The 13,154-nt window shown below is 43.1% G+C and overlaps 1 protein-coding gene across 1 annotated transcript in view; it reads left to right on the forward strand.

Moving 5' to 3' along the window:
• ATF6 (activating transcription factor 6) overlaps positions 1-13,154 on the forward strand; it is a 166,345-nt gene that overhangs the window by 48,960 nt on the left and 104,231 nt on the right. Inside the window, exon 10 of the mRNA XM_019530715.1 lies at positions 9,599-9,742. Within this exon, the coding sequence (XP_019386260.1) occupies positions 9,599-9,742 (144 nt within the window). The remainder of the gene's footprint in view (positions 1-9,598; positions 9,743-13,154) is intronic.

A 13,154-nucleotide genomic window follows, 5' to 3' on the forward strand; every position in this document is an offset into this window, starting at 1 on the left:
GTGGGCAAGTCATACAGAGTATCAGTCCCTTTCCCTACAGCAGACTAGCCAAGGAGTGGGGGGGGTGAAAAGGAATATTTGTTTTACAGGCCATGGGTGTAGACTGCCCCCCTAATTACAGTCTTACTCCACAGTCTGCACATAGACGTTAATGTTGACTTGTACACTTGGTGGCAAAGGTGCTTATTTCATTGCACAAGCATTCCATTCCGTTGTCTGTCTCCTTGTGGTAAAATAAATACGTTAATTTGTGGAATATTGGATTTTGCCAGCGCTGAAAGAGCAACATGTGTAGTTGGTGCATTTACCTGCATTATATCATTTTCTTGCTTTTTCAGGGAGAATGACTCTAGTTTCCCTGGCTGCTTATTTAAGAAGGCTGTTTGCCATTAAAAAAAAATAGAGGGGAGTGGGGGGAGAAACATATAAAAATTAAATCACTTAATCTGTTCAGAGATTGAACTCTGTAAAGACTTGCATAAACAAAGTTATTCATTTAAGGCACTCCTGTGGACTTCAGGCTACTCAATTATTTGCTTGCAAGAGTACATCTTGAGTTCAGAAATATAGCTATCAAAGTGTCAGCATTGTAAAAAAAATGAGAAGACAAAATTTTAGAAGTACAGGTTTTAAAAAGCTCTATCATGATCACCCTCTCGTAACAAAGTAATTTTAAAGAAACATTTTAATACTTTGGGATCCATGACTACTTAGTAGAATATTAAAAGAGGTACTCCCAGGGAGAACCATTCATGACTTGCTAAAACTTGCTGTTACATTTTGAAGCCCCTTTGTTAGTGGAAGGAGACTTTTTTTGTGTTTCTAGTTGGACAGAAAAGCGGGGTACTACTACAGGCTTATGTTGATTGCAGTATAAACACTTTGATTGAAGGTGCAAATAACTGGACTGTGAAGTAAGAGATGTAATGTGTAATGTAAAAAAGGTGACGTGTTGAGAAGTAAAGGTTTTGTTTAGAACAGGAATATCCAACAACATCTTCAGTGTTACAGGCAGTATGTGCCACATATTAAGCAAAACTATGTAAAACTGTTAGAAATGCTGAGGAATTTGAGCATATTGATTGGGACTGATTTTTTTTCTGCTAGATGCTTCACTAATAGGAACCATAAACCCAGGTGTTCTGGGCTCAGAGGGACTCATGAAAACTTTTTTAAAAATGATCTAAAGTAGGCTTTTTAGAGATTAAATGTCAAGGTATTGAAGTCTTTTTTTTGTCTGAAGTCAGTCCCAGTGTCTCTGCTGAAGGACCTCCCAGAAGCAAACCCAGACAGTGGAGCATCTTTGCTATCTGCCTTTTTCCTGTGAGTGGGGGTGGAGGGGAAACACCAAAATGCACCATAGAACCTCAAAGAGTAGAATTATGAACTATAAATTGAAACTTGTTCTGTTCACCCAAACTTTGATCCTAAGGGCCATTATATAGTTGCAAGTAATTGTACATAATTATTCAAAGCAAAATTAAATGCACATGGCTCTGATGCTTAGTGTCTTCCTTGACTGCTTTAATGGAAACTACTTGTGGTTGTATTTTCTGCTAGAGAACTCACTGAGTTAATTGATTCTGTGTTATATACTGGAAGTTGAGGAGAGGAGTTAGACACTACAGACCATCACAGTAGAGGTGAGGGTATAGCACTTTGGGTGCCGTGCTTGAAAAGCAGTGGACTTGGTTCTGTTCTTGTTGATTTAAAGTGGCCCTGTAAATGGTGTCCTCATCAAGGTAAGAAACCAAGGAGATAGGACAGTGTTTGGCATTGTAGCAGACCTTGTCTGGAATTGGTTAGTTAGGAGGAAAGAACATTCGGATTGGTGCTTCCTAACAATGTCAACTTCTTATTTTTTTTTCTCACTGGAAAAATCCTAGCTCATATTAGAGAGTCTTGTCCCCAAAAATCTCGTGTAGCTGAACACATTTCTTGGTATGATATCACTGTTGGCTTCAGCATGTGAGTTACTGTACAACATAAATGTCAGTATTCAAAACTCCTGAGTGCACAGGATTTGTTCAGCCAGTTTTACAAATGAAATCCAGTTCAGGTTCTTGGCGAGAATGGCTTTCCACATTTATCAAACTGACATGCAAACCAGAGAAATAAAATCCAACTAAGTACCAGGTGCCATAAAATACCTTGAAGAACCAAAGTCCTTCCAGAGACAAGGACAGTGCTATTCTCTCCCTTCCCGTCCCCCACAGTCTCACTTATCCATGTTTCTGAACAAATGTCTGTACAAAGTAATTGGTTCTCCTCCTCTCCGTTCCTTCAGAACTATTTCCATATTTTAAATGGCGACCTGCAACTCAGCCAGTGTAGTATAGGGAGGGTTTATGGCCACGTGGAGTCTTTTAATGCCTAGAATACGTGGCGTATCCAAATGCAGCCTGTGTCTAACTGAAGGAAGACAGAAATGATTGACTGCAGTTTCTCTGGGTGGTGAACTTAGCCAATAAGCACTAGATTGCATGCTTTGGTTTGTGACCTCTTTCAGCCTGCTACATTCAAGCAGCACCTCTCTTTCTGCAAAGACCAGAAGTTCAGAGTCTTTGCCCTTTTCCTTCCCTTACTCTCGATTCTCATGTTACACCTAGAAAACTCGTGGGTCACTATTGTTTCTTTAAATATTGTTGCTATCCTGGCTTTTAATACCAAATTTGTCAATAGGGAGCCATTTCTTAAGGGTCAATTCCCTTCCCTCTGCCCTAGAATTTTTGACCCTGAACAGGGTCACCTACTGATCTCCATCCTGTAGTCGTTCTTCCCTATTCCACCACGCTAGCGTGGGCCTCTCAACAAAGAATTACTATCCCTTGCTTTTGTCAAAATCCAAGAATCTAATGCATGCCTACATCAGTGAGGTTCAGATACACCTCCACACAAGGAAGCTCGTTGTTACCCATGCATGGTATCAATCAGAAAGCTTCACCCTCACTGCTGATGCAGGGAAAATTCAGATTTCCCCCTTATCCAGTCTTCCTCAAAGGAGAAAGTGTCCAGGATTCCTGGACACTGCTTTCATATTGAAATAATTAATGAGTTTATTGGCAAAAATATAGGCAGACCAGGGTTCTTTTGGTGACTCTCTAATATCTTTTACGAGACTAACTAAATAGTTGGAGAACAATTTTTAAGCAAGCTTTCGGGTTCAAAAACCCTTCATCAGGCTAAGGAAATTTCAGCAGTTGGTGTGTGCTCTTCCTGGATGGAATGAAAAGTAAAAAAGCGAGAGGCTGGTCTGGTCTGCATGTAAGACAGGCAGTCAGTGAAAATGTAGATTGAGGAGTCAATGGGTGAGAGACAGACTGAGGGGCAGGGGTGAGAAGGGGGATGAATAGTGGAGAGGTACTTGGGAAGTCAGCTGTCAGGCAGGTTATAATGCGTCATAAATCCAACGTCTATATTTAGTCCATGATTTTTAGTGTCCAGGAGGTTGATGAAGTGGAGTTTATAGGCTCATCTTTGGGAAGTGTTCTGTAAGTTTCCTTTGAGGATCAGGACTGAAAAATTGGGGAGAGAGTGGTTTTCTTGTGAGAAATGTGCCCCCGCAGGCAATAGGGCATTCCTGTCGCTCATAGATTTCCAGTGTGCGTTCATTCTCGTGCGCAGTTGTTGTTAGCCTGACGAAGGGTTTTTGAACCCGAAAGCTTGCTTAAAAATTGTTCTCCAACTATTTAGTTGGTCTAATAAAAGATATCACGTTCACCCAAAGAAGCTTGTCTGCCTATGTCCTTAGACCAACACAGCTACAACCTACATCCCTTGGCAAAAATATGGCATTTTTTTCCAACTCTACTCCCCAGAGGGGAATGTGGATTTTCTTCATGTTTTTTTCTGTTCTGCCCTTTATCTACCTTTTGTAAATTAGATAAACCTCTTGACTCTTGCCAAGGGATCAGGGAAAGCTCCTTCCCTTGACATGTTTGAGAGTGTGAGGATAAAACTGGTGGCTGCCACTGAGATCCTGCAAGAAAGATTGATTGGGCACAGTTCAAGGGCAAATACCTGCCCATGTGGAACATAATAGTGGCTAATGAGTCATTTATGGACAAATAAGTGATTCCCGCTAATGGGAAAGGCTCTTTTGGCAAAGAATGTTGCAAGCATGCATTTGAATAATACCTTCCTTGACCCTCAGGCTGCTAATTTGTCTCTGTGGCTTTCAAAGTAATGAAGCTGGGGTAATAGCAACAGTGAGAGAATCTGTGCTTTCCATAGCTAAAGCTGCAAAACAAATCCCTATATTAACTCCTCTGTTCTGAAGCATTCACCTCTTGGTCTGAAATTTCCTATGTGTGGTTGCTGCCAAAAGAAGAATTATTTTAAGTTTCAGTGAAAAGATACAGCCATTTTCAATTAGAGGAAAGTGAAAATAAACACTTTCCCTTTTATTAAAGCAGCTCTTGTAACTTTAAGCAGTCATGCAGCCAAAGCAGTAGAGGTATAAAAGTTGAAATTGGCCTGGAAATGGCTATCATTGCAAATCAGGACGCACCCTTATTCCAGAGGAAATTGGTTTGCATTTGACTAAGTTATCATAATTTTTATTCATTTTGCTCAGTGCAAACCTAAGCAACAATGTGGTGTGCATGAGCACTTCACTTAGCTGCACTTTCATCTCCCTTCATTTCATTATGGTTTAAACTAGCTGCATGAAATAAACTGGTTTCATTTAACAGGGCCTTTCAAAAAAATTTTTACAAGATTTTTCTCATCGGAAAATGTCCACCTGTCAAAATCCTAAACTTTTTGTGGAAATTATGTCAGTTTTGACAGAATTTTCATTGACATTTTTTTTGGGCCCAGGTTGGGGGAGGGTGTTGAAGAAAAGTGGGAGACCTATTCCACAATAGCCACTCACTTTATTAAGGACTGTCACCTGGGATGTGGTTGACCCGAATTCCAAATAAAGGTCTTAACCACACACTATATTATTGGCTAGTCTATGGTAGGTTGCATGCTTGTATGTATGCATGTCTCCATTTTATCTCTGGCACAGTGAATACATACTTAAACACTTTATAATCTCTGGTTAGAGCAGACTGAGGATTTGAACCTGGGTTGACATCCTGGGTAAGGGCCCCAATCATTGGTTTATTGGCTTTTTTGTGTTTCTCTAAGGATGTTAAAAGGGCTTGGTTTCATCCTGGTGTAGAATGAAACCAAATGCCAAAACCTCAATGTTTTTCACCAAATTGTTTTTCTGGTTAGCCCTATTCTGTAAGCTTGTGTGGCCTTTAGTTGTCCCTGTAGTTGTCCAGGGCCTTCATTGTCTTACTCTACCTGCCTTTCTGCTAGAGCCTTTCTTGGGCACTTCTCCTGCACCTGAGTTTTATGGTGGGTGTGGTAGCATAAACCACACTGTCTAGTTGTATGAGAGGTGTAATGGCATCTAGCCAGAAATTTCTATAGTAAAGAATTTTTTCACACACCATTCCAGCTAATGTCTACCTTTTAGGGCCATTGTAAAAATGATGTCCTCTCCTGAAATACTGCAGTATTCTTTTATTGAGAAAAACTGATTTATTGTCTTTTTAATGAATATTTTTTCCCAGATAAATGGGAATAGCTCATGAAAGCTGAACTGGAATGTTTTTTAACGTAGTTTGGGGGTTTTTTCTCGGACCCTCGGAAGTACTTTATACGTGTCAAACAATGATCAGACTGCAAGCATTTCTGCAGCTTGCTGTGTCCGCTCGTCCACAGAATTGGAGCTTCCATTCCTGCAGGATCTAGTAGGGGGCCAGGTGCTCTGGGCTGCAGTAGTACTTTTGTTTGGGGACAAGTGTTTGGCTTTTTACTGTTGTCAGCTGTGTTGGTGGTTTCATATGAGGGCGAGAAATACAAACTCATAAAAATGTAGACGTGGCTGTTTCCTGTGCAATAGTATAGCCTTGGATTTCTTTTTCTTTTTTTTTTAATTTGCACGTGTGCCTCAGGCTTTATGAGATAGGGGTGGATTAGTGTACACTTCTTTCCCTGGAAAGAACAGCTTGTGAAGTGCATTCTTGTCACTGTTACTGTTTTCTCCCTATCATGTTGTGTGACTGTAGAATAGATTAGATAGATTGCCACAGGATGGTTTTCATCTCTCTGGTCGTGAGAACAGCTTCCAAAGCAAGATAAAAGTGCATCTGCTGACATTTCCCTTGCAGTGTCTGAGAGCCTTGATTGATTGATAGGGGACTACTGAAATCACGATTTTGCAGAAATCGCAAAATCTGGCAATGCCTGCAAAATCTGCAGAGGAGGGGAGTCCTGCTGCCATAAAGTGGGGCCCAAAATGACTGCGGCCCTGCCCATCACTGCTGATTGGCTGAGACAGCTGCCTGTTGTGCAGCTCCGCCCCTCTCCAGTCAGTGGTGGTGAGGGGCAGGGCCACATGATGGTCAGTCCTCACAACCAGTCGGTGGCAAGGGACTGGGCTACTGGAGCCCCTGGGCCAATCAGAGGCCAGGGGGCCTGCTACAGTAAGCCCATGAAAATGGTGCCTCGCCCCTCCATCTGTCAATAAAATTGGTCACTGCCTCCTCAATTTGTGCAGCCCCCTATGTATTTATTTATTCATTAGATTTATCTGTTCTGCCTCTCCAAGAAGGCTCAGGAGCAGCTTACAGTATAAAATAAAGCTCCCCCCAAGATATGAAGCAGCAGACTCCTCCGACTGTGCCTCAGAACTTTAAAATGCTCCCCCACTCCCGCTTCCCTCTTGTCAGCCAGGACCAGGTGCTCCAGCTCTGCTTCCCAACCCTCCTAGCACCCATTCATTTCTAGGGCTAGAAAACCTCTATGCATTCCCCTCTGCCATTCAGAATTTCCCACTCTCACCTCCCTATCTCTCACCCAGAGCGCCCACTTTGCCCTTTCCTCCATTTCCCCTCCAGTCCCCAACTCCTACTTTCCACAAAGGGGTTGTGAATGTGTCTTCCCGTACCTCTACCTTCACCGCGCCCAACTCCAAATACTATTTATTTGGATTTTTGTCTGTAGGAGCCTTGTCAGGTGACAGCATCCCATTGTGCAGGACACTATACAAACACTGAACAAAAAGCTTCTGCCTTAAAAGATCTCTTGTTCTGCGGATACTGAGGGCTAGACTTATACCAGTACATTAGCTACCTAAACAGATTAGACACAAATATCAAACCCACTGCAGCAGCTGCAAAACTCATGAAGCATCTAAATGCACTTGGTGCCTAAATTATGAACTCCTAAATTCTCTCCATGCCTAAACTTAAGGTATCAGCCAATGCAACTTTTGGCAGCTTTGAAGGAGCTGTGGAAGTTGCTGCTCTGGAGCATTCATTGTCTGTTTTGCTGTAACAGTTACATCTGCATAGTCCTTTAGTGCAGGGGTGTCAAACTTATAACCTGCAGACCCATATCATGTGGCCTGTGGAGCTGGTAGAGGGGCCAGGAATTTGGTGGTAGGACTGCTGCTAAAATCTGGACCACGGAGTACTGTTGGTAATGCATGACAGTGGCAGAAGGCAAGCAGTGGCTGTGTTAACTACTGCCACTCTTCCCACCACCATGTCTGTATTTAACCTGTAAGGATTTTAACTGTCCAGATCCAGCCCCAAGGGCAGGATGAGTTTGACACTCTTGCTGTAGTGAAACAAAGTTAGTTACCAAACTTTGCTGTGAATGAAGCAGGATTTAAGTTGAAATGCTTTTGTTACACTGGTATCACTACAGACTCATAATATCTTGATATCAGTATGGTTTGATATCATTACAGTTGTTACTTCAGTCTGCACATTTACACTTGTGTGCATGCCCAGAATGACCCCAGTCTGTACCAGCTCCTGATTTATCTGTTCTATGGTCTAGAATGGAGTTGGGGCTGCATCTGAGTTCTACCTAAGTCTCTAATAAGAACATTGTTTCTGCCCTATTTCAGGTATATGTGCTCCAGGAAGGGGCAGGAGTTCAGACACACCTCTGTAATTGCTTTTCCTTCCTGGCTAGCTAGCTTTCTTTTTAGTGCCCAGATCACTGATTTGCTTCTGGGAGATGCCTGCCTCTTCTCATGCACTGTAGGGATCCAAGATGCCTAACCCAGCTTCTTTGGATCCCCCCCCGGTAACATGATTACTTTTTAGATATGATGAAGCCTAAAAATCCAGACACCTATGAGACAGATCTAGGATCTGTTCCCTTTCCATTTCCATTCCCTTACAGTCAAACCAATCAAAGATTTTCCCTGCTATATTCAGCCAATTTATTGCTGATACATGGTGCACTTTTCCAACATCATCTATAAAACCATTGTCTAGGGGCTTATTTAAAAAAAAAAATGCTCCAACTCACCAGATGCTTTTTGTGGGCAAGTTGAGCATGTTTGCATGAAAACAGATACTAGATCAATAAAAAGCAGAGGGCTTAAATGCCCATTTTGGTACTTTCATTCTTTTCAGCAATCTGACCTCTAGCTCCATGAAATGGGTTAAACAAGGGGCCCAGCAGCTGGCATATATTATAGTATCAGCAGCTGACTTCTAGGCATGAATGCAGTCACTTTTCAGAAAGTCATCCATAGTCTGGTGTTCTCGGAGAATGAGAGAGGCGTTCAATATAAAACTTCGTTCCAAATGATTTTTTTTTGCATACTTCGTCTTAAACCAAATCTTAGTGTGAGACTTAAATTGACATTTGCTATGGAAAGGCTTCTTGGAGAACATTGCTACCATATGGATCTCCAAAACCACATGTACTTGACTTTGCTACAGTTAATTCTAGGTACAGAATCCCCCACCCTCTAAGCCAGGGGTGGGCAATTATTTTGGCTGGAGAGCCACTTAACAAGTTTTTGGTGAGCTCTTGAGGGGCACACACCCACAATTTTTAGAAGATATCATTTTAACAAATTAGAAATAACAAAACATTATGTACTAGAAATCAAATATCTACTGTAATGTATTTTAATTTTATTTCAAAAAGTAATTTTTGTTCTGATTGGGGTTTTTTTTTTGAGTAGTGTATATAGAGGCAATTGCACAGTAGCTCAAAATAAAGTCTTACTCTTGTATATTGTGGGGGGGGGTATGGTGTGTGTGTGTGTGTGGGAAGGTAAGTGCACGTGTGTGGGGGGAGTATAGTTGGTGGCAGTGTCTTTTGCTGCATATTGAGGAACCATGTTTGTATTTATATATCTGTTTTGTCAGTTGTATTACCTTGAAGATGCAAGTACAACTTCAGGGGATCACTAAAATTACTTCGCTTCATCTGGTGGTGTCTTAAGGGATTAGATCACAGATTGCATTACACCTTAGAAGGTAAAACCTATGGGGAATCCAGAAAACCAAACTACCAAAAACCTTGAAGCAAGTTGCATGTTGAATATCAGGCAGAATTCATTTTCCTTTGGTAATACCAGAATTTATTTGTGGAGTCAAAGAGCAATCAGTTTCTGCGCAAAAGTGAGAGATTCTATGGTTCATCCTTTATCATGTAGAACAACTGTCAGATAGGTATAAAGTTATCCACCCTAAAGAAATGAATCCAACAAGCCCTTTGTGTGTAAGTATAGCATCCCTTGTTTGTGTTCATGTTCATATTTATATTTATTTTTCCCTTTCAGTTTGCTCGAAAGAGACTCCAGTGGAGCTGATCCCAACCTGAGTGCTACTTACCGGAACAGACACCTGCTAGAGTTCTCAGCTAGCCAGAAGCTTGACACAGCTCAGAAAACTCCTGACAGCATCATTGCTAAGAGCAGTGATAGGTAGGCTGAGTATTTTTAACTTTTAAAAACACCAGACAGCCTTGGTATTTCAAGCTTTTCTTTTTGCCTTCCAATTCCTTGCACTTTATGGGGCAGAGTTAGCTCTTTTAGGAAGCTAACCTTAAAACCGGAGTACCTGGAATGCTTGATTCCTTAAATTATTTAGACTTAATCATACTTATATGGCTGTATTGGAGGGGCCTTCACAACTGTGGATCCCACCTACTGTACACAGTGTTTCTAACTCTGTTTGTCACTGGAGTTAGGATAATCAGTGAGTTTTCTTACTGGACTCCTAGAAGGAAAAGGTTTGAGAATTTCAGCTTTGTTTTATAAACAGGAAGCTTCTTACCCTCCTGGTTGCAGAGTAGAGCCTAGTATAGGATGCATTTGCTTCATAAAGACACAGCGACTCAAAGGAAAGGAAAAGATCTCCACTTTGTCTTAAGTTTTTAATAATATTCTCACACTTCTTGCATACTTGAAGCTGGCCATGCTGCTTTCACCTACCTCTCAGCTTCAAATGCTGGAAAACAACCCTTTTGTCTCAAGGGCCTATTTGTCTCAAGGGCACTGCAGCTGTTCTAATGCACATATTTGAGTGGACTGAACTTTACAAGACCTCCGCGTTTAAAGATCTCTCCTGTTTCTGAGATGAGGTTTGATATTGAGAATAAACTAGTTTACTGCGTGTCTTGGCACTCTGGAGTTCAGAGAGATCCAGGCTCTGTCAGACTATCTGTTATATCAGCATCTTAGCAGCAGCCTGAGACCCCATCTTCATGTGCATGAAGGTGGTTACTAGAGGTGCACCAATACATTGGTCCAATATTGGATTGAGACCGATATAAAGAAAATTGACTATATCAGAAATCGGCCTGATGTTGCTGATAATTTGGCCAATAAATGCCCGTGCATGCATGCAGATACAGCACGGCACTCAGGCAGCAAGGAGCACAGCCCAGCAGTTTGGAGAGCTGCAGGCGGCTGGTAAGTCAGTTGTGGTGGAAGGGCGTGGGTGGTGGGACAAATCAACGCCCCCATGGTGAGGGAGAGAGTGAGCCTGGGGCAGGGGCTGGGGCAGACGCTGCCTAGCTTGGTTGGGACATGGGTCAGAGCCACAGCTCGTCCAGGTTTGGGAGGGTGCCTCCTACCACTGCGCACACCCTGGGAGGGCATAGGGGTGGGGTGCGTGTGCTGTCTGTTCTGTGCAGGATGTGGATTGCGGCTGCGGGGGCACAGGTCAGGCTGCCGCTGCAGGCTGGAGCCGGGGCTGCACTGCGTTCTTCCTGGTGGGGGCTAGGCTGCGCTCAGGATAGGTGGCAACAGCACCGGGAGGGAGGCTATGGAAACACTACAGTGAGATTTTTGGGGTGGCTGCAGCCCCTGCCACCTTCCGCCTCAAGTGCAGCCCAGCCGCTGCTGGGAAGAGCCTGGTGCAGCCAAACCCTGGCCTGTGGTGGCAGCTGCCCTGCAAGCAGATGCAGGGGCACATGATCTCCCATGCCCTTGTGTGGTGTGTGCAGTGGTGGGAGCCACTACCACCTCCCCCCCGCCCAACAAGCCACAGCTCCATCCCATGCCCTGCCCTACCCCGGCAGGGCAGCCCCAGCCCTACTCCCTCCCTCACTGTGGGGGGGGTGTTGATCTGGCCCTCCATGCCCCTCCCCTCCCCCTCCCCTTCCACCACAACAGACTTACCAGCTGGACACAGCCATATTAGAAATCGGATCAGTATCAGCCAGTATGCCGTAAAAATCAGCTATTGGTATTGGCCCCAAAAATCTCTATCAGTGAGCCCCTAGTGGTTACCAGGGGTGTGCAAAGCAGGCACTATTCAGTTCAAATTCGGCCCAATTCAGGGGACAGTGTTTCGATTCACTGATTCCGATCACTGTCCCAATTCGATTCGGCCGAATCTAAAGATTCAATTCTGATTCACAGAATCGGTGATTTGGCCATAGACACAGCATTTTCTACGTACCTCAAGGTACCAGGCACAGCTTGTAAACCCTGAGATGGTGAGGCAGATGAAGTGTCCCACGTGAGTGCAGGGGGGTCCCCCCACGTGCTGTGCAGCGGAAGTTCCAGTCCACTTCTGGGTCTACCGCCCAGTGCGCGAGGGACCCCCCTCACGCTCCCATGGAATGCTCCATTCACCCTGCCATCTCACTGTACACGAGCCACACCTGGTACTGCGAGGTACACAGAAAAAACATAGAAGTGTCTATGGCCAAATCATCAAATCTCTCTGAATCAAATTGGAGGCTTCCAATTTGATTCGGAGAGATTAATGGGTCTCCTGATTCAATTTGGATTCTGCCTCCAAATCTCCTCCGAATCGAATCGGCGACCAAAGCTTCATACAGCCCTAGTGGTTACTTAGTTAACATCTGAAACTATGCTATGTGTCTACTCCTCTAAACATCACCAGAAAAGAAAGTAGGCTTTTACATGTTTGGCCCCCTGAAATATGATAGGTGGTCTGCATTTGTCTAGAGGGCAGCAATAGACCCACCTGTTTCTGGTAGATGGAAAACATATTCTGCCTTGTTTTCTCTTGCAGTGTATATTCATCACTAGTTTCTCCTGGCACAAATATGCTGTTTCTGATATTTTTCTTACGCTAATGAAGTCATCTAATATAAATCTACAGTATGGTTGCGAATGACATGAATCTCTGGGACTACAGGGCACTTTTATTTAAATGAGATGTTCTTGAGCTATCGAGCTGATGTCTTTTTAAAGGGTGGGTGTGATCAAAGCAGTAATTCTGATATAAAAGTTCTTCAGTGTTCTGTATCTTCTTTTTACTCATAACTTTCACAACAAAATGAACTACCCCCCCAGTCAAAAAGAAAAACCCAAACTGCTCACCATTGTAGCTTGATACTTGCAATATATGCTCCATGGATTCTCCTTTAAATATTGCCAAAAAAGAAAATAGCAAAGTTCTACACTGTCTTGCATTCTATTAACATACAAAGGACCACAGGATTTTCCAAAACAAATTGGACCATCGGCCTTACTGAACTTGATATTTTGTTTCCATTAGTGACCAGTGCTTAATTCCTCAGTGGAATGCACTTTGCCAATCTTACCATGCTAAGCTTTATGTAGGAGGGTGAATGGGGAGATGGTATGTATATGTGCATGCTCTGTCCTTGACCGTCTGCAGATAATCATCTGACATTATAAAGCCTATCCAATCACCCTCCTTCTTCCTCTTAGTTTTCCTACTTATTAATGTTAATGATTTCCAAATTTTCCAGCCCTTCTATGATACTTGTTTTCTCAGGAGCTCAAGATAAGGTCAGTACAGTTCAAGACATTAACAAAGGAAAGGACTGGATCCTAAGCTTGGTGTGCAGGGCACTTAGTAAGAAACCTCTCAATCCATCCCTGTGCTTTT

This window comes from Crocodylus porosus, unplaced genomic scaffold (genome assembly GCF_001723895.1).
Source record: "Crocodylus porosus isolate Cpor-Errol unplaced genomic scaffold, CroPor_comp1, whole genome shotgun sequence".
NCBI lineage: Eukaryota > Metazoa > Chordata > Crocodylia > Crocodylidae > Crocodylus > Crocodylus porosus.